The sequence below is a fragment of the Pan paniscus genome, chromosome 3 (assembly GCF_029289425.2).
Source record: "Pan paniscus chromosome 3, NHGRI_mPanPan1-v2.0_pri, whole genome shotgun sequence".
In the NCBI taxonomy this organism is placed as follows: domain Eukaryota; kingdom Metazoa; phylum Chordata; class Mammalia; order Primates; family Hominidae; genus Pan; species Pan paniscus.
In genome coordinates, this window is record NC_073252.2 from 180,520,874 (window position 1) to 180,543,053 (window position 22,180).

Here is a 22,180-nt window from a genome sequence, read left to right on the forward strand (position 1 = left end):
TCATCAGACGATTTTTGCATCACCTAAGAGTTTTCCAGAGCAGGTCTTCTGACCGCCATCTAAGTACAGTCGTTTGAGACATAGCACTTTTTGAGTCCATATGTGATGCAGTATTTTAATCTGCATATCATGGAAATTTTATCCCAAATTCCAACTACACATTCATGTAATGCCTGGAGTGTCCATTTTTTCATTCCGTCTATAGTCATATAGATGCCATATCTCCATAATGGACCCTCCTTGCCATATTCCTTTCTAAATTTGAAAAAGCCTGTCTACACAATGACATTTGTAATTGTGAGTTCACAACTCTAAGAATAATTACTAAATCTGTATTCAACTTTTTGACTCATTTTTTTTACCTGTTCCATGAAGTAATCTCTAACCATCTAAAACTGCTATTGCTTGAATTCATTCCTTCCCCAAATGGTCCTATATTATTTCAAAATTTTAAACTGAGGCTATAGTCTACCATATGAGCTTTTTTGTATAAAATATAAAATGTCTTCCTTTATTGAAGTCAATTTCGGAGGGAACATTGCTTTCTATTTTTGGTATTCAAGATATAGATATTAATCCTTTCAAAGGATCTTTGACAGAAGATGCAGGGATTGGGTGCAGGGAAGGGAAGTCTTCCAAGACCTTGGAGGTGTGTACACCGCCCTCCTGAGAGATCACATATGTGCCTCTTTACAAAATATTTACTTAGTGCACATCCCATGGAGGCTGAGCTCTCATTTCATCAGGCAAATGAGAAAAAGAAGTCTATTAAACTGCAGAAGGACTTCAAGTTCCCCTAAAGTTTGCCTTTAATATTTATCCAAACCTCTGACAGCATGAAATGCCAAGGATCAAAGTTGTTTTGTTTCTTTCTAAAAGGACATCATCAGGTACTCCTTATTCCTAGTCAACTTTTAGAAATTTAGATCCCATCTCACGGCACAACCGGCCAAGTATTTAATCCATATCTAATAGTTCATGTTTTGTGCTTCTTGTTCTTTAGATCAGTTAAGAAACAGCTACCAGATTGGTTATGACGGCTCCCTCAGAATTATCTACGCCAGTGGCCTGGACTCACACTACCAAACAGAGCCGCACATTCTGGCTGGCACTGCTAATCCAACCGTTGCCAAAAGAAACATGACGTTGCCTGGTGAGAACGGTCAAAACTTGGTGGAATGGAGATTCCGAAAAGAGCAAGCCCAAGGGAAAGTCAATGTCTTTGGCCGCAAGCTCAGGGTATGTACGTGTTGTGGAGCAGGAGATAGCTGCAGCCCTCTGATCTGTGCAGATCACCCTGAGGGCAGGATGCATCTCCTGCTCACCCCCCTATGTCTACACCAAGTATGAGCACCTCGCTCAATGTGGTTCCAATCCCACATGGGCCTGTTCTGGCAGGTGCAGCTGGGGAGGCTGGAGGGAGGTCAGGTCGTGAGAGGGCTGAGAAGAAAAAGCAATAGGACACTAGAGGGAAAAGGAGATCAGGAGTGAAGGTAAAGCCATGACCATGAAAACCAGCTCCAGACATCTTCCAGGTCACTTTCACAGAGCCATGATCCATTCCCAAAGTGGACTCCAGCTGCTGCTCTTTGTTCTGCTGAGCCCCAGACACTGCCGCCACCTGCATCCCCGTTTGCTGCCTCTACTCACTGCTGCTTCCCAGGGCCCCTGCTGCCTTGGGCCACTGCAAACGCAAGACTAGATAGATAGATAGATAGATAGATAGATAGATAGATAGATAGATAGATAGATCTATATTGCAGATAAATGAAATTTACCCTATACTACCTCTGTTTTACACAGTTGTTACAAGAATCAAATGAGATAATGTGAAAGTACTTTGAAAATAGGCTGGGCGTCGGTGGTTCACGCCTGTAATCCCAACACTTTGGGAGGCCAAGGTAGGCGGACCACTTGAGGTCAGGAGTTCGAGACCAGCCTAGGCAACGTGGTGAAACCCATCTCTACTAAAAATACAAAAATCAGCCAGGTGTGGAGGTGGGTCCCTGTAATCCCAGCTTCTCAGGAGGCTGAGGCAGGAGGATTGCTTGAACACGCGAGGCGGAGGTTGCAGTGAGTCGAGATCGCGCCACTACACTCCAGCCTGGGAGACAAAGCAAGATTCTGTCTCAAAACAAGAAAAGAAAAGGCATGGTTATATATTCCCTGACCCTAACGCAGATAGCCTCTTCTACTCACACACCAGATGGATAGGAAAGGGCTGTTGAGCTTGCTGGATAGTAAAATTTCACTAGAAAGAGGGAGGAGGGGGAAATACTTTGTCCAGAAACTGACCACATAACATATTGCCTGCTGTTCTTGGAGACAAGTTATAAGTAAGTGTGCACTTTTTTTTTCTTCGTAATACTGCTTTGCAAGACATAAAAGGAACTTAGGCAGATGAGAGGGAAAGAGAGGAAACCCAGTCTGAAGTCCCTGGTTCTCTGCCTAATCCTAAATGAAGAAAATACCTCACTTGAGGAAGGAAGAGGCCAGTGCACACAGGCATGGGTGTTACTTTCTTTCTAAATGGCAGAGCCACAATGCCTCAGCAAGACGTTTTAGAAAATACGCTATTTAAAATGGCCTGTGCCATCCCACTGAAAGGAGATTTCCAGCTGATATGTTTGATTGCTCTCGGAGAGACAATGCCAAGATCACAAGGGAGGGCTTCTTACTTTCAAGATAAGATTGGATGTGCCAGCTCTGACTGCTAATTTCATTCCTCTGTGGATTCTAAGGGAGAAATTCTAGGGAGAAAGTGATGATATGAAAATCTGGTTTAAGGACTGAGCCTGGAGTCTGCCAAAATAGAGAAGAGGGGAGAGAAGAGGAAGACCTGAGCCCACCAAGACAGTGAGAATCAGCCCAAAGAGCCACCCATTTCTCTTCCACTCTTTCCTGAGACAGGGGATGCCTCCTCTCTTACCTTGCATTATTTCCTAGCAGAATGTTCTGTTCATTTTTAAGTTGTTGACCTAAATTTAGCTATGTGCCTGTCACATGGTGGACACTCAAATATTTATCCAATAAGTGAAAGAATGAGGAAAGCCAGCCTCACAATATGAATTCTCTCTGTGCCATTGCATGTAGATCTTCCCAAGAGAGGGGCTATGTGAACACATCCTTGCAAATGTTTGACTGCTATAAATCTAACACTAGAAATAATAGGTTAGATGGAGATAATAGAGATATCATTCTCTCTGTCTATACATAATATGTTTATATATATATGTGTGTGTGTGTGTGTGTGTGTGTATTTCTTTTTTTTTTTTTTTTTTTTTTTTTTGAGATGGAGTTTCACTCTGTTGCCCAGGCTGGAGTGCAGTGGTGTGATCTTGGCTCACTGCAACCTCCACCTCCCGGGTTCAATCAACTCTCATACCTCAGCCCACCAAGTAGCTAGGACTACAGACACACGCCACCATGCCCGGCTAATTTTTGTATTTTTAGTAGAGACGGGGTTTTACCATGTTGGCCAGGCTGGTCTTGAACTCGGGACCTCAAGTCATCTGCCCGCCTCGGCCTCCCAAAGTGCTAGGAATACAGCATATATATATATGCTGTTATATATATATATATATGTTTAAAAAGTAAAAAAGGCAGGGAGTAGAAATGGAAAAATCATATAAGAAAACAGCAATGTAAAGAGCATTTCTGTGAAACAGTACATTAGGGGACAGGCTGGAGACAGCAGAAAATAACAAGCACAGGAAACTGTGATAGAGATGTAAGGACGCAGAATAAAGACAACCATTCTGTACTTGCTTGTTTGTAGCTCATTTTTTAAAAAAAGACACATAGATAGCAGCTGCTTACCTGTGCTTTATAATATTTAGTAAATATTCCTAGGTTTTATCAGTGCTGGATTGTAGAACCTGCCTTCAGTCAATTACAAAAAATTGTCATGGTGTTCTAATAATAAAATTCATCCCCTAAAGCTGCCCAGATTCAGAGGCTTAGAGAAAAAAAATCGTAGTGAATCATTTTAAAAAAGAAAATCTCAAAATTTGAAAGCCAAACGTGTGTTTAAAGGCATGCATAAATATGATAGTGTATTTAAATCTCATTATGCCAGTCACATTTGCGTAGTGGCCTATTTCTCACTTTAATCTGAGCGGCACGGCCTAGCGTGGGACTGCACAATGCACTTGGCACCTGCTGATGGAGCAGGCACACAAAACAACCTGTAGCAAGTTGATGCTCTAACAGGGACCAAAGAGAGTCTTGATATCGCCACCCAGTGTACTGGGGAATGAGCCTGCCCTTCCTTACTTCCCCCCATGACATCTTGGCTAAGTGAGTGTAATTCCATCTGCTGGCATCACTCCCTGGGAAAATTGTGTAGCGTCATATTCTTTTCAAGCATATTCCAGAGGGAAGATTATAGCTGCCTGCTCCCAACATCAAAGTGATGTTGTGATTAATTACAATCATGCTGGACATGATCTTTGAAAATGGAGATTTTTTTCCGTGCTTACTTAAAGGAAGTATACATCACAAAGGAATTCATGGTGATCTCATTCATACACAACAAATGGATTCATTTTCATATAGCTGGAGGTGTAGCAGCGATCTGAGATAAGGTTTCACTTTTAGATTGTTATTTAAGTGTGTGTGTGTATGTGTGTGTGTGTATAAATATATTTTTTTTTCTTTTTTTTTTTTAATGTCTTGAAGAAGTGTTAGTACTTTTAGTTTTATTTTAGAGACAGATTTTGTTACTGGTTTTACTAAGAACAATGTGTTCTTTTTTTTTTTTCTTTTCTTTTTTTTTTTTAATTGTACTTTAACTTTTAGGGTACATGTGCACATTGTGTAGGTTAGTTACATATGTATACATGTGCCATGCTGGTGCACTGCACCCACTAACTCGTCATCTAGCATTAGGTATATCTCCCAATGCTATCCCTCCCCTCTCCCCCCACCCCACAACAGTCCCCAGAGTGTGATATTCCCCTTCCTGTGTCCATGTGTTCTCATTGTTCAGTTCCCACCTATGAGTGAGAATATGCGGTGTTTGGTTTTTTGTTCTTGCGATAGTTTACTGAGAATGTTTTCCAATTTCATCCATGTCCCTACAAAGGACATGAACTCATCATTTTTTATGGCTGCATAGTATTCCATGGTGTATATGTGCCACATTTTCTTAATCCAGTCTATCATTGTTGGACATTTGGGTTGGTTCCAAGTCTTTGCTATTGTGAATAATGCCGCAATAAACATACATGTGCATGTGTCTTTATAGCAGCATGATTTATAGTCCTTTGGGTATATACCCAGTAATGGGATGGCTGCGTCAAATGGTATTTCCAGTTCTAGAACCCTGAGGAATCGCCACACTGACTTCCACAATGGTTGAACTAGTTTACAGTCCCACCAACAGTGTAAAAGTGTTCCTATTTCTCCACATCCTCTCCAGCACCTGTTGTTTCCTGACTTTTTAATGATCGCCATTCTAACTGGTGTGAGATGGTATCTCATTGTGGTTTTGATTTGCATTTCTCTGATGGCCAGTGATGATGAGCATTTTTTCATGTGATTTTTGGCTGCATAAATGTCTTCTTTTGGGAAGTGTCTGTTCATGTCCTTCGCCCACTTTTCGATGGGGTTGTTTGTTTTTTTCTTGTAAATTTGTTTGAGTTCATTGTAGATTCTGGATATTAGCCCTTTGTCAGATGAGTAGGTTGCGAAAATTTTCTCCCATTTTGTAGGTTGCCTGTTCACTCTGATGGTAGTTTCTTTTGCTGTGCAGAAGCTCTTTAGTTTAATTAGATCCCATTTGTCAATTTTGGCTTTTGTTGCCATTGCTTTTGGTGTTTTAGACATGAAGTCCTTGCCCATGCCTCTATCCTGAATGGTGATGCCTAGGTTTTCTTCTAGGGTTTTTATGGTTTTAGGTCTAACGTTTAAGTCTTTAATCCATCTTGAATTGATTTTTGTATAAGGTGTAAGGAAGGGATCTAGTTTCAGCTTTCTACATATGGCTAGCCAGTTTTCCCAGCACCATTTATTAAATGGGGAATCCTTTCCCCATTGCTTGTTTTTCTCAGGTTTGTCAAAGATCAGATAGTTGTAGATATGCAGCGTTATTTCTGAGGGCTCTGTTCTGTTCCATTGATCTATATCTCTGTTTCGGTACCAGTACCATGCTGTTTTGGTTACTGTAGCCTTGCAGTATAGTTTGAAGTCAGGTAGTGTGATGCCTCCAGCTTTGTTCTTTTGGCTTAGGATTGACTTGGCAATGCGGGCTCTTTTTTGGTTCCATATGAACTTTAAAGTAGTTTTTTCCAATTCTGTGAAGAAAGGCATTGGTAGCTTGATGGGGATGGCAGTGAATCTGTAAATTACCTTGGGCAGTATGGCCATTTTCACGATATTGATTCTTCCTACCCATGAGCATGGAATGTTCTTCCATTTGTTTGTATCCTCTTTTATTTCCTTGACCAGTGGTTTGTAGTTCTCCTTGAAGAGGTCCTTCACATCCCTAGTAAGTTGGATTCCTAGGTATTTTATTCTCTTTGAAGCAATTGTGAATGGGAGTTCACTCATGATTTGGCTCTCTGTTTGTCTGTTGTTGGTGTATAAGAATGCTTGTGATTTTTGTACATTGATTTTGTATCCTGAGACTTTGCTGAAGTTGCTTAACAGCTTAAGGAGATTTTGGGCTGAGACAATGGGGTTTTCTAGATATACAATCGTGTCGTCTGCAAACAGGGACAATTTGACTTCCTCTTTTCCTAATTGAATACCCTTTATTTCCTTCTCCTGCCTAATTGCCCTGGCCGGAACTTCCAACACTATGTTGAAGTGGTGAGAGAGGGCGTCCCTGTCTTGTGCCAGTTTTCAAAGGGAATGCTTCCAGTTTTTGCCCATTCAGTATGATATTGGCTGTGGGTTTGTCATAGATAGCTCTTATTATTTTGAAATACGTCCCATCAATACCTAATTTATTGAGAGTTTTTAGCATGAAAGGTTGTTGAATTTTGTCAAAGGCTTTTTCTGCATCTACTGAGATAATCATGTGGTTTTTGTCTTTGGCTCTGTTTATATGCTGGATTACATTTATTGATTTGCGTATATTGAACCAGCCTTGCATCCCAGGGATGAAGCCCACTTGATCATGGTGGATAAGCTTTTTGATGTGCTGCTGGATTCGTTTTGCCAGTATTTTATTGAGGATTTTTGCATCAATGTTCATCAAGGATATTGGTCTAAAATTCTCTTTTTTTGTTGTGTCTCTGCCTGGCTTTGGTATCAGAATGATGCTGGCCTCATAAAATGAGTTAGGGAGGATTCCCTCTTTTTCTATTGATTGGAATAGTTTCAGAAGGAATGGTACCAGTTCTTCCTTGTACCTCTGGTAGAATTCAGCTGTGAATCCATCTGGTCCTGGACTCTTTTTGGTTGGTAAGCTACTGATTATTGCCACAATTTCAGATCCTGTTATTGGTCTATTCAGAGATTCAACTTTTTCCTGGTTTAGTCTTGGGAGAGTGTATGTGTCGAGGAATTTATCCATTTCTTCTAGATTTTCTAGTTTATTTGCGTAGAGGTGTTTGTAGTATTCTCTGATGGTAGTTTGTATTTCTGTGGGATCGGTGGTGATATCCCCTTTATCATTTTTTATTGCATCTATTAGATTCTTCTCTCTTTTTTTCTTTATTTGTCTTGCTAGCGGTCTATCAGTTTTGTTGATCCTTTCAAAAAACCAGCTCCTGGATTCATTAATTTTTTGAAGGGTTTTTTGTGTCTCTATTTCCTTCAGTTCTGCTCTGATTTATTTCTTGCCTTCTGCTAGCTTTTGAATGTGTTTGCTCTTGCTTTTCTAGTTCTTTTAATTGTGATGTTAGGGTGTCAATTTTGGATCTTTCCTGCTTTCTCTTGTGGGCATTTAGTGCTATAAATTTCCCTCTACACACTGCTTTGAATGCGTCCCAGAGATTCTGGTATGTTATGTCTTTGTTCTCATTGGTTTCAAAGAACATCTTTATTTCTGCCTTCATTTCGTTATGTACCCAGTAGTCATTCAGGAGCAGCTTGTTCAGTTTCCATGTAGTTGAGCGGTTTTGAGTGAGATTCTTAATCCTGAGTTCTAGTTTGATTGCACTGTGGTCTGAGAGATAGTTTGTTATAATTTCTGTTCTTTTACATTTGCTGAGGAGAGCTTTACTTCCAAGTATGTGGTCAATTTTGGAATAGGTGTGGTGTGGTGCTGAAAAAAATGTATATTCTGTTGATTTGGGGTGGAGAGTTCTGTATATGTCTATTAGGTCCACTTGGTGCAGAGCTGAGTTCAATTCCTGGGTATCCTTTTTAACTTTCTGTCTCGTTGATCTGTCTAATGTTGACAGTGGGGTGTTAAAGTCTCCCATTATTAATGTGTGGGAGTCTAAGTCTCTTTGTAGGTCACTCAGGACTTGCTTTATGAATCTTGGTGCTCCTGTATTGGGTGCATATATATTTAGGATAGTTAGCTCTTCTTGTTGAATTGATCCCTTTACCATTATGTAATGGCCTTCTTCGTCTCTTTTGATCTTTGTTGGTTTAAAGTCTGTTTTATCCGAGACTAGGATTGCAACCCCGGCCTTTTTTTGTTTTCCATTTGCTTGGTAGATCTTCCTCCATCCTTTTATTTTGAGACTATGTGTGTCTCTGCACGTGAGATGGGTTTCCTGAATACAGCACACTGATGGGTCTTGACTCTTTATCCAATTTGCCAGTCTGTGTCTTTTAATTGGAGCATTTAGTCCATTTACATTTAAAGTTAATATTGTTATGTGTGAATTTGATCCTGTCATTATGATGTTAGCTGGTTATTTTGCTCGTTGGTTGATGCAGTTTCTTCCTAGTCTTGATGGTCTTTACATTTTGGCATGACTTTGCAGCAGCTGGTACTGGTTGTTCCTTTCCATGTTTAGTGCTTCCTTCAGGAGCTCTTTCAGGGCAGGCCTGGTGGTGACAAAATCTCTCAGCATTTGCTTGTCTGTGAAGTATTTTATTTCTCCTTCGCTTATGAAGCTTAGTTTGGCTGGATATGAAATTCTGGGTTGAAAATTCTTTTCTTTAAGAATGTTGAATATTGGCCCCCACTGTCTTCTGGCTTGTAGGGTTTCTGCCGAGAGATCTGCTATTAGTCTGATAGGCTTCCCTTTGAGGATAACCCGACCTTTCTCTCTGGCTGCCCTTAACATTTTTTCCTTCATTTCAACTTTGGTGAATCTGACAATTATGTGTCTTGGAGTTGCGCTTCTCGAAGAGTATCTTTGTGGCATTCTCTGTTTTTCCTGAATCTGAACGTTGGCCTGCCTTGCTAGATTGGGGAAGTTCTCCTGGATAATATCCTGCAGAGTGTTTTCCAACTTGGTTTCATTCTCCCCATCACTTTCAGGTACACCAATCAGACGTAGATATGGTCTTTTCACATAGTCCCATATTTCTTGGAGGCTTTGCTCATTTCTTTTTATTCGTTTTTCTCTAAACTGCCCTTCTCGCTTCATTTCATTCATTTCATCTTCCATCGCTGATACCCTTTCTTCCAGTTGATCGCATCGGCTCCTGAGGCTTCTGCATTCTTCACCTAGTTCTCGAGCCTTGGTTTTCAGCTCCATCAGCTCCTTTAAGCACTTCTCTGTATTGGTTATTCTAGTTATACATTCTACTAAATTTTTTTCAAAGCTTTCAACTTCTTTGCCTTTGGTTTGAATGTCCTCCCGTAGCTCAGAGTAATTTGATCATCTGAAGCCTTCTTCTCTCAGCTCGTCAAAGTCATTCTCCATCCAGCTTTGTTCCGTTGCTGGTGAGGAACTGCGTTCCTTTGGAGGAGGAGAGGCGCTCTGCTTTATAGAGTTTCCAGTTTTTCTGTTCTGTTTTTTCCCCGTCTTTGTGGTTTTATCTACTTTTGGTCTTTGATGATGGTGATATACAGATGGGTTTTTGGTGTGGATGTCCTTTCTGTTTGTTAGTTTTCCTTCTAACAGACAGGACCCTCAGCTGCAGGTCTGTTGGAATACCCTGCCGTGTGAGGTGTCAGTGTGCTCCTGCTGGGGGGTGCCTCCCAGTTAGGCTGCTTGGGGGTCAGGGGTCAGGGACCCACTTGAGGCAGTCTGCCCGTTCTCAGATCTCCAGCTGCGTGCTGGGAGAACCACTGCTCTCTTCAAAGCTGTCAGACATGGACATTTAAGTCTGCAGAGGTTACTGCTGCCTTTTTGTTTGTCTGTGCGCTGCCCCCAGAGGTGGAGCCTACAGAGGCAGGCAGGCCTCCTTGAGCTGTGGTGGGCTCCACCCAGTTCGAGCTTCCCCGATGCTTTGTTTACCTGATCAAGCCTGGGCAATGGCGGGCGCCCCTCCCCCAGCCTCGCTGCCGCCTTGCAGTTTGATCTCAGACTGCTGTGCTAGCAATCAGCGAGATTCCGTGGGCGTAGGACCCTCCCAGCCAGGTGCGGGATATAATCTCGTGGTCCGCCGTTTTTTAAGCCGGTCGGAAAAGCGCAGTATTCGGGTGGGAATGACCCGATTTTCCAGGTGCGTCCGTCACCCCTTTCTTTGACTCGGAAAGGGAACTCCCTGACCCCTTGCGCTTCCCAAGTGAGGCAATGCCTCGCCCTGCTTCGGCTCGCGCACTGTGCGCGCACCCACTGGCCTGCGCCCACTGTCTGGCACTCCCTAGTGAGATGAACCCCGTACCTCAGATGGAAATGCAGAAATCACCCGTCTTCTGCGTCGCTCACGCTGGGAGCTGTAGACCGGAGCTGTTCCTATTCGGCCATCTTGGCTCCTCCCCCATATTTTTTTTTCTTGAGACACGGTCTTGCTGGGACGCCCAGGCTGGAGTGCAGTAGTGTGATCTTGGCTCACTGCAGCCTCGACTTCACAGGCTCAAGTGATCCTCCCACCCCAGGCTCCCAAGTAGCTGGGACTACAGGCACCTCCACACCTGGCTAATTTTTGTATTTGAGACAGGATTTCACCATGTTGCCCAGGCTGGTCTCAAACTGCTGACCTTAAGTGATCTGCCTGCCTCAGCCTCCCGAAATCTTGGAATTACAAACATGAGCCACCCCTCCCGGTCTTAACCTGATATTTTTAATAATTAAAAATATTTATTAAAAGGCTACCAGAAGACCAGACGCAGTGGTTTACACCTGTAGTCCCAGCACTTTGGGAGGCTGAGGTGGGTGGATCACCTAAGCCCAGGAGTTTGAGACCAGCCAGGGCAACATGGGGAGACCCTGTCTCTACTAAAAATACAAAAATTAGCCAGGCGTGGTGGCGCACGCCTCTCGTCTCAGCTACTCACGGGGCTGAGGTGGGAGGATCACTTGAGTCCAGACAGTCGGGGCTGCAGTGAGCCAAGATCACACTATTGCTCTCCAGCCTAGGTGTCCCAGCCAGACCCTGTCTCAAGAAAAAAAAAAAAAAAAAAAGCCACCGAAGCCTGGAATAATGCTGGTACTTTATGACTGTAACAAAACAAAACAAAAAAAGACTTGAAAAGTTGCCCTGACATCATAAAGATGTGGTGAAGCAAGACCATGTCCTGGAATGCAGGTGCCCCTTGTCTGCTCTTTTGTTCACAACACCCAAAGGAGAAGGTCCAGGCATGGCAAGGGGGTGAAAAACATGAGAGCTGTTAGTATCTTTTGAAATGTTCCATACTGAATAACAGAGAGCGGTGTCTGGAAACAGTAAGAATGGTTAAAGCCTTGGCTTGTGTTGGGAATTTGGGAAAAAACATAGCCACATTCTAACTCATTCCTCATTACTTTGGTTTGAGGATACAAGAAAGGCACGGCATCCAGTATTTGTCTGGATAAAAGAAAAATCATACCTTCTGTCCAGATGCTGGGTCTCACTGCCTCCAGGTGCTTGTCCAAGGCACACACAGTGATGGCATCATCTGACTTGCATCTGGGTGTTTTGGTGTCGCCTAGCCACACTCACAAACCAAAGGTGCAAATCGGAAGCCAGGGCTGGGCACAGTGGCTCACGCCTGCAATCCCAGCACTTTGGGAAGCCGAGGCGGGTGGATCACCTGAGGTCAGGAGTTCAAGACCAGCCTGGCCAACATGGTGAGACCCCCCGTCTCTACTAAAAATACAAAAATTAGCAAGACATGGTGGCACATGATTGTAATCCCGGCTACTCAGGAGGCTGAGGCAGGAGAATTGCTTGAACCTGGAGGAGGAGGTTTCAGTGAGCCAGGATTGCACCACTGCACTCCAGCCTGGGTGACAGAGTGAGACCCCGTCTAAAAAAAAAGAAATCAGAAGCCCGAGCAGCATGGGGTTCCATGCCTGTCTCCCTACAGCAGCACATCATACCCACTCTGTGGTCCAGATTTCCCATACTCCAACCAGAGGAAATACTGCAGAGATGAAGGAGGGTCCAGGAAGCAGTAAAGAATTAATACAAATTAAAATGAATGCCATGGAAAATGCAAACACATGGGCAATAATAACATGGCAGCACTGTCCCTGGAAGCTACAGTCAGTCTTCTGTAGTTCCTCCAAAGCCCGGGATAATCTAAGGAAGAAAAAAAGGGCAACCTTAAACATTCAGGATATTTTTTCCTTTCAAAACACAATCACAGGCACTCAAGAGCCCCTAAGAAAACCATTTAAATTGTGCAAAACCTCTTCTTGAGGCATCCAAAAATGGAGTGCAGGTATAAGCTGAAGAACTTGATTCTGCCATTTATCACTTTGATATCAAATATTTCTACAGACTTTAAAATATATATTTGTAACATTAGCTGGTAGCTTCTTTCCAAGGTACACAAAGTATTCTACAAAGCTCAACTCATAAAGTTTCACAAAATTCACATAAGGCAGGGAGCAACTGATATGCAGACAGTTCCGCATGGAAGCTCAGAAAGCCTCCAGCTGGCTGGTCAGAATCAAATAAAACTCACTGAAAGACAGAGCCTAAGGGATCTAGGCCAACCTCTTTATTTACAGATGGACAAAACAGACTCAGAGGGGTTGAAAGCCAAGGTCAGGCTGCTTCAGGTCTACAGATCAGGCTTCGGACTCTTGGGTTCCTCCCCCAACCACCACTCCAGACTATCTGCTGTGACACAGTGTTGTGGGGTTTTTGCCCACATCAGCTGATAGAACTGAAAAGTTAAGGTGTAATTTCTAGGCCAGGCTCAGTGGCTCACACCTGTAATCCCAGCACTTTGGGAGGCCAAGGCGGGTGGATCACCTGAGGTCAGGAGTTTGAGACCAGCCTGGCCAACATGGTGAAACCCCATCATCTCTACTAAAAATACAAAAATTAGCTGGGTGTGGTGGCGGGCGACTGTAATCCCAGCTACTCGGGAGGCTGAGGCAGGAGAATGGCTTGAACCCCGGGAGGCGGAGGCTGCACTGAGCCAAGATCGCACCACTGTACTCCAGCCTGGGCGACAAGGGCAAAACTCCACCTCAAAAAAAAAAAAAAAAAAGATGTGATTTCTCTCCAGGGCTCTGCCTCCTTATATTTTGTAAATCAGCTCTCTGGGTGCTTCCCACCCTCAACATCATTTCTTTTTAGCTTATCGAGCTGCCATTCCACGGACTTCACCATACTCCCCTTGAACAGCCAATAGGAAAAGTTTAAGCTTAAGGATTATTTTTGCATGAGACATGTTTAATGTGAATGATAGAATGCAAAAGGCAGTTTTATTCCAAATTTTACAAATATATATGATGTATGTATATACACATATATTTATATATAAACGTGAGTGGTTGTGTGTGTGTGTAAAATTGGTCAGCTGGATCTGTCCATTTTGAAGGTTCTAGCTAGAATATGGTTATTCTAGCTTAATATAAAATTAAGATTTTCCCATTTAATTTTTAACAATCAAAACAGTTAATGAGCATTTTGGAATGTACAAGCCACCCCTCCCACAAAGGTGCTGTAGAAGACCAGAGAATGGATAGGCCATGGTCTCTGCCCTTCAGAGGTTCACACCCTGCAAACACTGGAGACTATTGGTAAAGTAGAATTTAATCGGGACCACATTTCTATTGCAATAATGAAGGCTGGGTTGTGTATGCCTCGGATGGCAGACGGTAACAGCCAGATTTAGTCCAAGGCTCTGGACGTGGCACCTAGCCACAGAGACTCTATGACAACACACGGTGCTGAATTTGTCAGATAAGTACAATATTCGGATCATGTGTATGTGTTAGTGAAGGACTCTGAAGTCCCTTCCAGTTAACCAGACCTTCTCCAAAGAAAGACGCCTTCTCAAAAAACTGTGACGTTGCAGCACTGGGCCAAAAGCAATGATCTTGTTTATAACCTGCTGCTATTGAAACTCATTAATAATTTACAGTAATGTGGGTTCCAACTTCTACTTAACTGCTCTTCAAAGGGCCAGAGTCACATTAACCGCTGTGTTTTATTTAATGTAGCCATGATTAATTTACTAAGCAATTATTTTCCAGTGTCTTTTGGGGGAGGAGCTTGGAGTCATATGAATAGGTGTCATGTTTATCACCTTTAGAGCGTCTGAACAAACTTTAAGACAAATACATTTTGGTATTTTTCTTATCCGTTGCTTTAGTTTACAAAATTTAATTGAAATGGTTTTGAACAAATGCCAGGCTGTCTTTCTGCTTAATAAAACATTTTAAAAGAGCAGTTAATCTACTGCCTTGCACTTGTACCCAAGAAGTTGCTAAGTTAATTTACTGACAAAGAGAATCAATCATCGTAAATGGTGTTTAAACAATACTGGGGACTCCGGTGTTGGAATAACATGATTTATTTTATCATCTTGTTGGTGTTGTAACAGGTTAATGGCAGAAACCTCCTTTCAGTTGACTTTGATCGAACAACAAAGACAGAAAAGATCTATGACGACCACCGTAAATTTCTACTGAGGATCGCCTACGACACGTCTGGGCACCCGACTCTCTGGCTGCCAAGCAGCAAGCTGATGGCCGTCAATGTCACCTATTCATCCACAGGTCAAATTGCCAGCATCCAGCGAGGCACCACTAGCGAGAAAGTAGATTATGACGGACAGGGGAGGATCGTGTCTCGGGTCTTTGCTGATGGTAAAACATGGAGTTACACATATTTAGAAAAGGTATGTCTGCAAACTAAGCTCAACAATAGGGAAAGGACAATTCACAGTTTTCAGCAATCATCCAGAGCACTAAGGGGGAAAAAAAACAGTGGCACATGACTGAGTTCCATTTATTATTCGAAGTATCAATACGGAAGTCACATTGGCACAGCGATGATGAATTTCTGCATTAGCAAAGTAGTTTCTCCTTAGTTAAGTTCTACTGTCTGAGACCCTTTTAAGTGATTTATGATGTAAACAAATAAGCATTAACGTTGTCCACCTGCCAAGCTTACACATTGACAACATTCACAAATTAGACCTCGAGCATGTAAGTCGCTTGTAAATAATTTTTGTGCTAGCTCTTTCATTTAAGAGAGAGCCTTACATTAGCACAGTTAAAGCTGTCAGCTTTGTGTTATTCCTGGCAGAGCTTCAACATAATCATAAAAAGCATGTAGATCCTAGTTATGCATTATTAACCAAAAGAGGCGATTTTCTTAGAAAGCCACACTTTCGGGTACTCTGTGGCATCTTTCCTTTCTTCTACATATAAAAGGGTAAGCCTCCTAGATTAGGCTGTTTTCCATTCTTGAGAACTATACATAGTATCAAAAATGGAGACTTAGAATTACACGTGTGCAAAATGCTAAGTTGTATGCTGTGCGGCTTGGGGTACTGACTGGGGTCAGAGGAAATGAAAGTAAAAGAAAGGGAAGAAAAAGGAAAGAACAATCTCCATGTAATTCCTTTCTTAAGAAATATCCACCGAAAAGCATATTCATGGAATGTTTCATTTGCCTTTGAGACAAAAGTTCGCCCTAGAAAATGATTCTGTTTTGAGTTCCGGTAGCTCTCAGACCCCAGAGCATGGCACCACCTGTTACCCAGCAGCGCGTGCTACACACTCTACTCGGCAGTTACTGTTCCACCCCTCCTGACTGGAACGTTGCACAGAGGAACTCTTGTCACCCAAATAAATCACATCACATCCACGTTGTCACTGTGCTCCCCTCACACAATCTTGTTCTTTACCAGAGGTGCCCTGGGGAATGGCTCAGTCTAAACCTAACCCCCTGAACCCTGAGCCATCCCAACTAATTCCAGCTGGCGCCTGCACAGGCTACTCTTCCTGAGAACCAGTTTCAGTTCCAAAGCTCACTGTAGGATGCTACCTCTCTTACAGCAGCCCCCCACCTCTGGGATGCGTCCAGCTAGGACCCTCATGGCCAATCTGTCCTCTTGCAAACTCACCTATCTGCTCTCATTAGAAGAGACTCACCCTTGAGACAATGAACCACACCTGTTAGATGACAGCCCCTAAGGCAATGTTTCTAAGTGGGAGAGGATCATGGCTTCATTCTGGAGCAGTTTTCCCAATTTAAATTCAGTGCATTACAGAGAAGAATAACAGAAACATATAAGCACAACCCTTGAAATGTATAGTAGTGATCATAATGGCACTGGGAAATGTTTAGAGGGAGCCCAGGAGCATATCATTGAGAAGAGCCGCTGTCACAGAATGACAAAGGCAGTGACCAGGATCACCTGCATGCATCCAGGAGGATCAGAAAAGACAACAGACAGATCTTTCTCATCGTCTCTCCCAAAACCCATCAAATCCACCCAGACTATTTCGACGTTCTTACTGGGCTAGGTGCACTAAGCCAAAACTTACTCACAGCAAAACAAGTAATATTTTACAGACCAGCATCAAATATGACTTCAGATGATTCCAGAAGTAGGTATTCATGTGAATTCAGCAAAGTCCAAGCTTTCCTTGGAACAATGCAAACTATTAGGACCAATTCTCAGGACATTTACTACACAACCTGCACGCAAAAATTGCCCCTGGGTCTGCCCAAAGAGGAGCTTCTACAGAAGCTGAAGTCAGGCAAAGGAGAAGTCCCAGCAGGGCTCCCAAGCTCCACATCCCCCCTGTGCCAATGATGTTCCATTTGGCCCAGCGGGTTAGAGGAAGCTTCCTCAGAGGGAAGAGTCACCCACGGCCCTGTGTTACTGCTGAGCTTCACTTAACCAGCCTGGGATGACCGTCTCTCACATTTGTTGGCCTAGTAACTGTCATTTGTCTTTCGGCAGTGGCTCATGAAATAGAATTCACTTTTAATACATTTACTCATTTCATAATTTAGCACCAAAGCAGTATGTAGTCCAGAAACCATCCTTATTGCTCCTGAGATACAAATCGGATTTGGTATCCACAGAAAGAAAAGGAGATTTTATTGTCAGTACGGATGCCTTGTAACAATTTGCCTGTATGTGTATATATAGTATTTCTATTAAGGGCATTTATAGCTCCCATTCACCATGTGATTAATTTCACAATATGTTTTGGTGTCGATGCTTTGTATACACTTTATCCATTTTTGGCTAATTTTATGTCTTTATACAATAATATCGTGAATGCTTTGCCCCTCCCCCAAGTACACTAGAAATTAAACATGATTTGAGTGGTTCTTCACTCAAATGAGGGGGAGAAAGCCACCTTACTAAATAATTGCTAATTATGGATAGAACTGCATTCCCCATATGCTCTTTTCTCCTCAAAATATTGTCTGTAAAGCAGCTTTGATCATGCCTGTATTATGACTAATCCAGATCCATTGACAAATCTGCTGGTTGGCTATGAATGTCTGGGAAAATAATGGTACCATCGTGACAGGCAGCACATTGTGAATCTCGAGCCACTAATTGCAGAACCCCTCACAATTAAGCATCCAAGCAAATTAGGCAGAGAAACGTTAACAACACGCAAGGTCAAGGATAACTCAATTAAAATGAAAATCATTTTCTCTAGTGGAATGTTTCTGTGCATCTGTGGTCACTAAATCTGCTTTTGCAGCTCCCGTTCACAAACACTGAGTAACAGTATGTTCTGTCTTTACAGTCCATGGTTCTTCTGCTTCATAGCCAGCGGCAGTACATCTTCGAATACGATATGTGGGACCGCCTGTCTGCCATCACGATGCCCAGTGTGGCTCGCCACACCATGCAGACCATCCGATCCATTGGCTACTACCGCAACATATACAACCCCCCGGAAAGCAACGCCTCCATCATCACGGACTACAACGAGGAGGGGCTGCTTCTGCAAACAGCTTTCTTGGGTACAAGTCGGAGGGTCTTATTCAAATACAGAAGGCAGACTAGGCTCTCAGAAATTTTATATGATAGCACGAGAGTCAGTTTTACCTACGATGAAACAGCAGGAGTCCTAAAGACAGTAAACCTCCAGAGTGACGGTTTTATTTGCACCATTAGATACAGGCAAATTGGTCCCCTGATTGACAGGCAGATTTTCCGCTTTAGTGAAGATGGGATGGTAAATGCAAGATTTGACTATAGCTATGACAACAGCTTTCGAGTGACCAGCATGCAGGGTGTGATCAATGAAACTCCACTGCCTATTGATCTGTATCAGTTTGATGACATTTCTGGCAAAGTTGAGCAGTTTGGAAAGTTTGGAGTTATATATTATGATATTAACCAGATCATTTCTACAGCTGTAATGACCTATACGAAGCACTTTGATGCTCATGGCCGTATCAAGGAGATTCAATATGAGATATTCAGGTCGCTCATGTACTGGATTACAATTCAGTATGATAACATGGGTCGGGTAACCAAGAGAGAGATTAAAATAGGGCCCTTTGCCAACACCACCAAATATGCTTATGAATATGATGTTGATGGACAGCTCCAAACAGTTTACCTCAATGAAAAGATAATGTGGCGGTACAACTACGATCTGAATGGAAACCTCCATTTACTGAACCCAAGTAACAGTGCGCGTCTGACACCCCTTCGCTATGACCTGCGAGACAGAATCACTCGACTGGGTGATGTTCAATATCGGTTGGATGAAGATGGTTTCCTACGTCAAAGGGGCACGGAAATCTTTGAATATAGCTCCAAGGGGCTTCTAACTCGAGTTTACAGTAAAGGCAGTGGCTGGACAGTGATCTACCGTTATGACGGCCTGGGAAGGCGTGTTTCTAGCAAAACCAGTCTAGGACAGCACCTGCAGTTTTTTTATGCTGACTTAACTTATCCCACTAGGATTACTCATGTCTACAACCATTCGAGTTCAGAAATTACCTCCCTGTATTATGATCTCCAAGGACATCTTTTTGCCATGGAAATCAGCAGTGGGGATGAATTCTATATTGCATCAGATAACACAGGGACACCATTGGCTGTGTTCAGTAGCAATGGGCTTATGCTGAAACAGATTCAGTACACTGCATATGGTGAAATCTATTTTGACTCTAATATTGACTTTCAACTGGTAATTGGATTTCATGGTGGCCTGTATGACCCACTCACCAAATTAATCCACTTTGGAGAAAGAGATTATGACATTTTGGCAGGACGGTGGACAACACCTGACATAGAAATCTGGAAAAGAATCGGGAAGGACCCAGCTCCTTTTAACTTGTACATGTTTAGGAATAACAACCCTGCAAGCAAAATCCATGACGTGAAAGATTACATCACAGGTAAGCATTTTGATTCCTTCCCAAGAGCTGGAGGACTACCATCATTAGATTAATACACAAAATAACTGGAAATGCTTTTTTAAAAAACTTTATACTTTACTCAGGCAAAGTCAAATGGCTAACCTTTTAAATGTGTTTATTTCTTTATGGAACCATAGAGAAATCACAAAGGGAAAATGAGACATAGTTACTTCCTATTCTGCCTGCCATTGCCCAAGGCCACAAGTTTTTGAAATGAGATGTACCCAGTCATTTAAAGAAGGGGAACATGGGGGACCAAAAAACATGATGAACACAGAGTCCCAAAATTGGAGTCCCAATCCCAGCTCCTCTCCCACAAGTTGTGTAGCTCTGTAAGCAAGCCATATGTTTTTTGAGTTTCCATTCCCTTAACTATAAAATTGGGATAATAATGGCTAACTTAGGGCACAAATATAATACATGAAATTCTGCAACAGATAGTAACTACCTTACGAATGTGTCACATTGGGTTTTTTTAATACATGTGTGACGTTCTCATGGAGATAATTAAGGTGAAACACAATACAAGGTGACACCATTTCATCCCTGGGAGGTGTTTAATTCCTGCCTCACCACCATTGCCTCAGGACAGTCACGAAGCCATTTCTCCCATCAGTTGCTTAGACAATGGATCCTGTGTCTGGACTCACTTCTGTCTTCTTACATCACTGTCTTCATTGCCAGTGCAGTTCTTGCATGGTGACAATACTAATAGGCATACTAATTTTTCCACGAATGTGGGATAATTTTCAGGGTACAGATTTAAGATCTTTCCAAGTTTAGTGCATGCTACCTTTTTAGTTATGCAAGATGTAGAACATCAGATCCCACTTCTGCCACCATGGAACAACCAGCATGTGAAACAGACAAGGTCCTTGCAAGCATTACTCTAGTTCCCTTTAGTGAGCTGACTTCTTCACTCAACCTCTACTCCAAGAATTCTGAATCCTGCTGCTCCTACCTTCCATTCCTGATATACAGCACCATCATTAACCCCTCTACCACATTTATATTTCCAGGAGGAAGGTTCTTTCCTGTTGTCTTTTTTTGGGGCTTGATTTAAGGTATTTTGGTTTTGTTTTGGCTTGTGTTAGATGCTCCTTTAGGCTGCCTCTTTTCTAGCTCAATATTTGAGGCATACTGAGATGTCTGTTCTCTCAGTTCTCAAAACAGCTCTCAACAGGTTGCCCCCTGTTCATTTCACATCTGCTTCCTACCTTTCCAGACTGTCTAAAGCATTTCATATCTCTTCCATGTGAACCAGCTGAAAGTCCCTCCTTTCTGCCTCCTGATTCAGCAGCACCCTTATTCTCATTCAGGGTTTTTCAATACACATCTGCCTTCAAACCCCATTATTTTGGCAGTACTTTTCAATACTTACGGCCCTCTGATTTTCACTGTTATGCAGACATTGTTCAGAGTAACAGAATTTTTGCCCCCAAACTCATATACACTCTTACATACACACAAATTGTGTCACTTTGCATCCTGTGTGAACCACTTAGGATTTATGTCTCCCCACCACCACTACTACCACCCCATTTCAAATAGAAAGAATACCACTGGTTTTATAGCCATATGATGCCTGGATGAATGACCTGCCAGCCTGGCAATGAGGTGAGAGTCTGTGCCCTAGAGAAGGAAATGGGAATCAAGTGGCTCTCCATCATTCTGACAGGCAGTTTACCACTGGTTATTTAAGGGGTGTTGACAGGGGCTGACTGAAAGTCTGGAAAGCTCACAGCTCCTGAATTCATCCTCTCCTAGCAACGTGGACTGCAGGGAATGCCATAGCAGCATTTTCTGAAAAACATCAAAAGAGAGATGGAACAGCATAAAATATATTAGGTGAAATGCAATTTCAAATTTTCCAGCAATGTGCTTAATATATAAAATAATCTACACCCAACCGTACTCATAAAGCTGCAAGCCTGCTGAGTAGTTCTGTAACATTATAACCTCCAGAATAGAATAAAAGCCTTATTCTGAGCTTAATGGCTTTTGGAGTCACATGGCAATATTTTAAAATACCATTTTAAAGGTTTCCAGGTTCTTTCCCCAAAAAGTTTGTCTCCACCTGTACACAGTGAGCCTTTGAAGTCACAACTGATGGTAATCAGGACTTCTGTGCCCTTGGCCAGTTTTGCCAGCTTTCAGCATTCATCTTTGATTAAGAATCAACTGTTGATTTTAATACTCTCAATTTAGGGGTTTTATTAATAGAAAATGGGTTGTGGAAGTCCGCATATCCTTGGGCAATCGCTTTGGAGAGCTAATAACACACAACTTCTATTTGAGACCAGCCTTGACCAACTACAAAATAAATTTCGTTTGTTTTCTACAAGTATGTCTCTCTCCTGCTGCTGTGCATTGTTCTTACCTTTGCTATCACTGTTACTAGCACAGGCTGCAACTTACTTAGCAGGACTGTTGGCTTACCCAGTCTGTCTGAGCACCTATTACTCGCATTTTTCGTAGCATTTGCCATAGTTCTGCTGTGAAGGTTACCATCTTCATGTCTAAAAACAGTAGGTTTAGATTTGTAGGACGAAAGCAAACAGGTGCTCTTTTTCAG

At 42.5% G+C, this 22,180-nt stretch overlaps 1 protein-coding gene across 16 annotated transcripts in view; it reads left to right on the top strand.

Moving 5' to 3' along the window:
- Positions 1 to 22,180, top strand: part of TENM3 (teneurin transmembrane protein 3) — a 2,735,422-nt gene that overhangs the window by 2,706,766 nt on the left and 6,476 nt on the right. For all 16 annotated transcript variants that reach the window (XM_034959455.3, XM_063604002.1, XM_057302221.2 and 13 more), the window contains 3 exons: positions 1,004 to 1,239; positions 14,789 to 15,085; positions 17,973 to 19,584. In XM_034959455.3, coding sequence (XP_034815346.2) covers positions 1,004 to 1,239; positions 14,789 to 15,085; positions 17,973 to 19,584 — 2,145 coding nt within the window. The remainder of the gene's footprint in view (positions 1 to 1,003; positions 1,240 to 14,788; positions 15,086 to 17,972; positions 19,585 to 22,180) is intronic.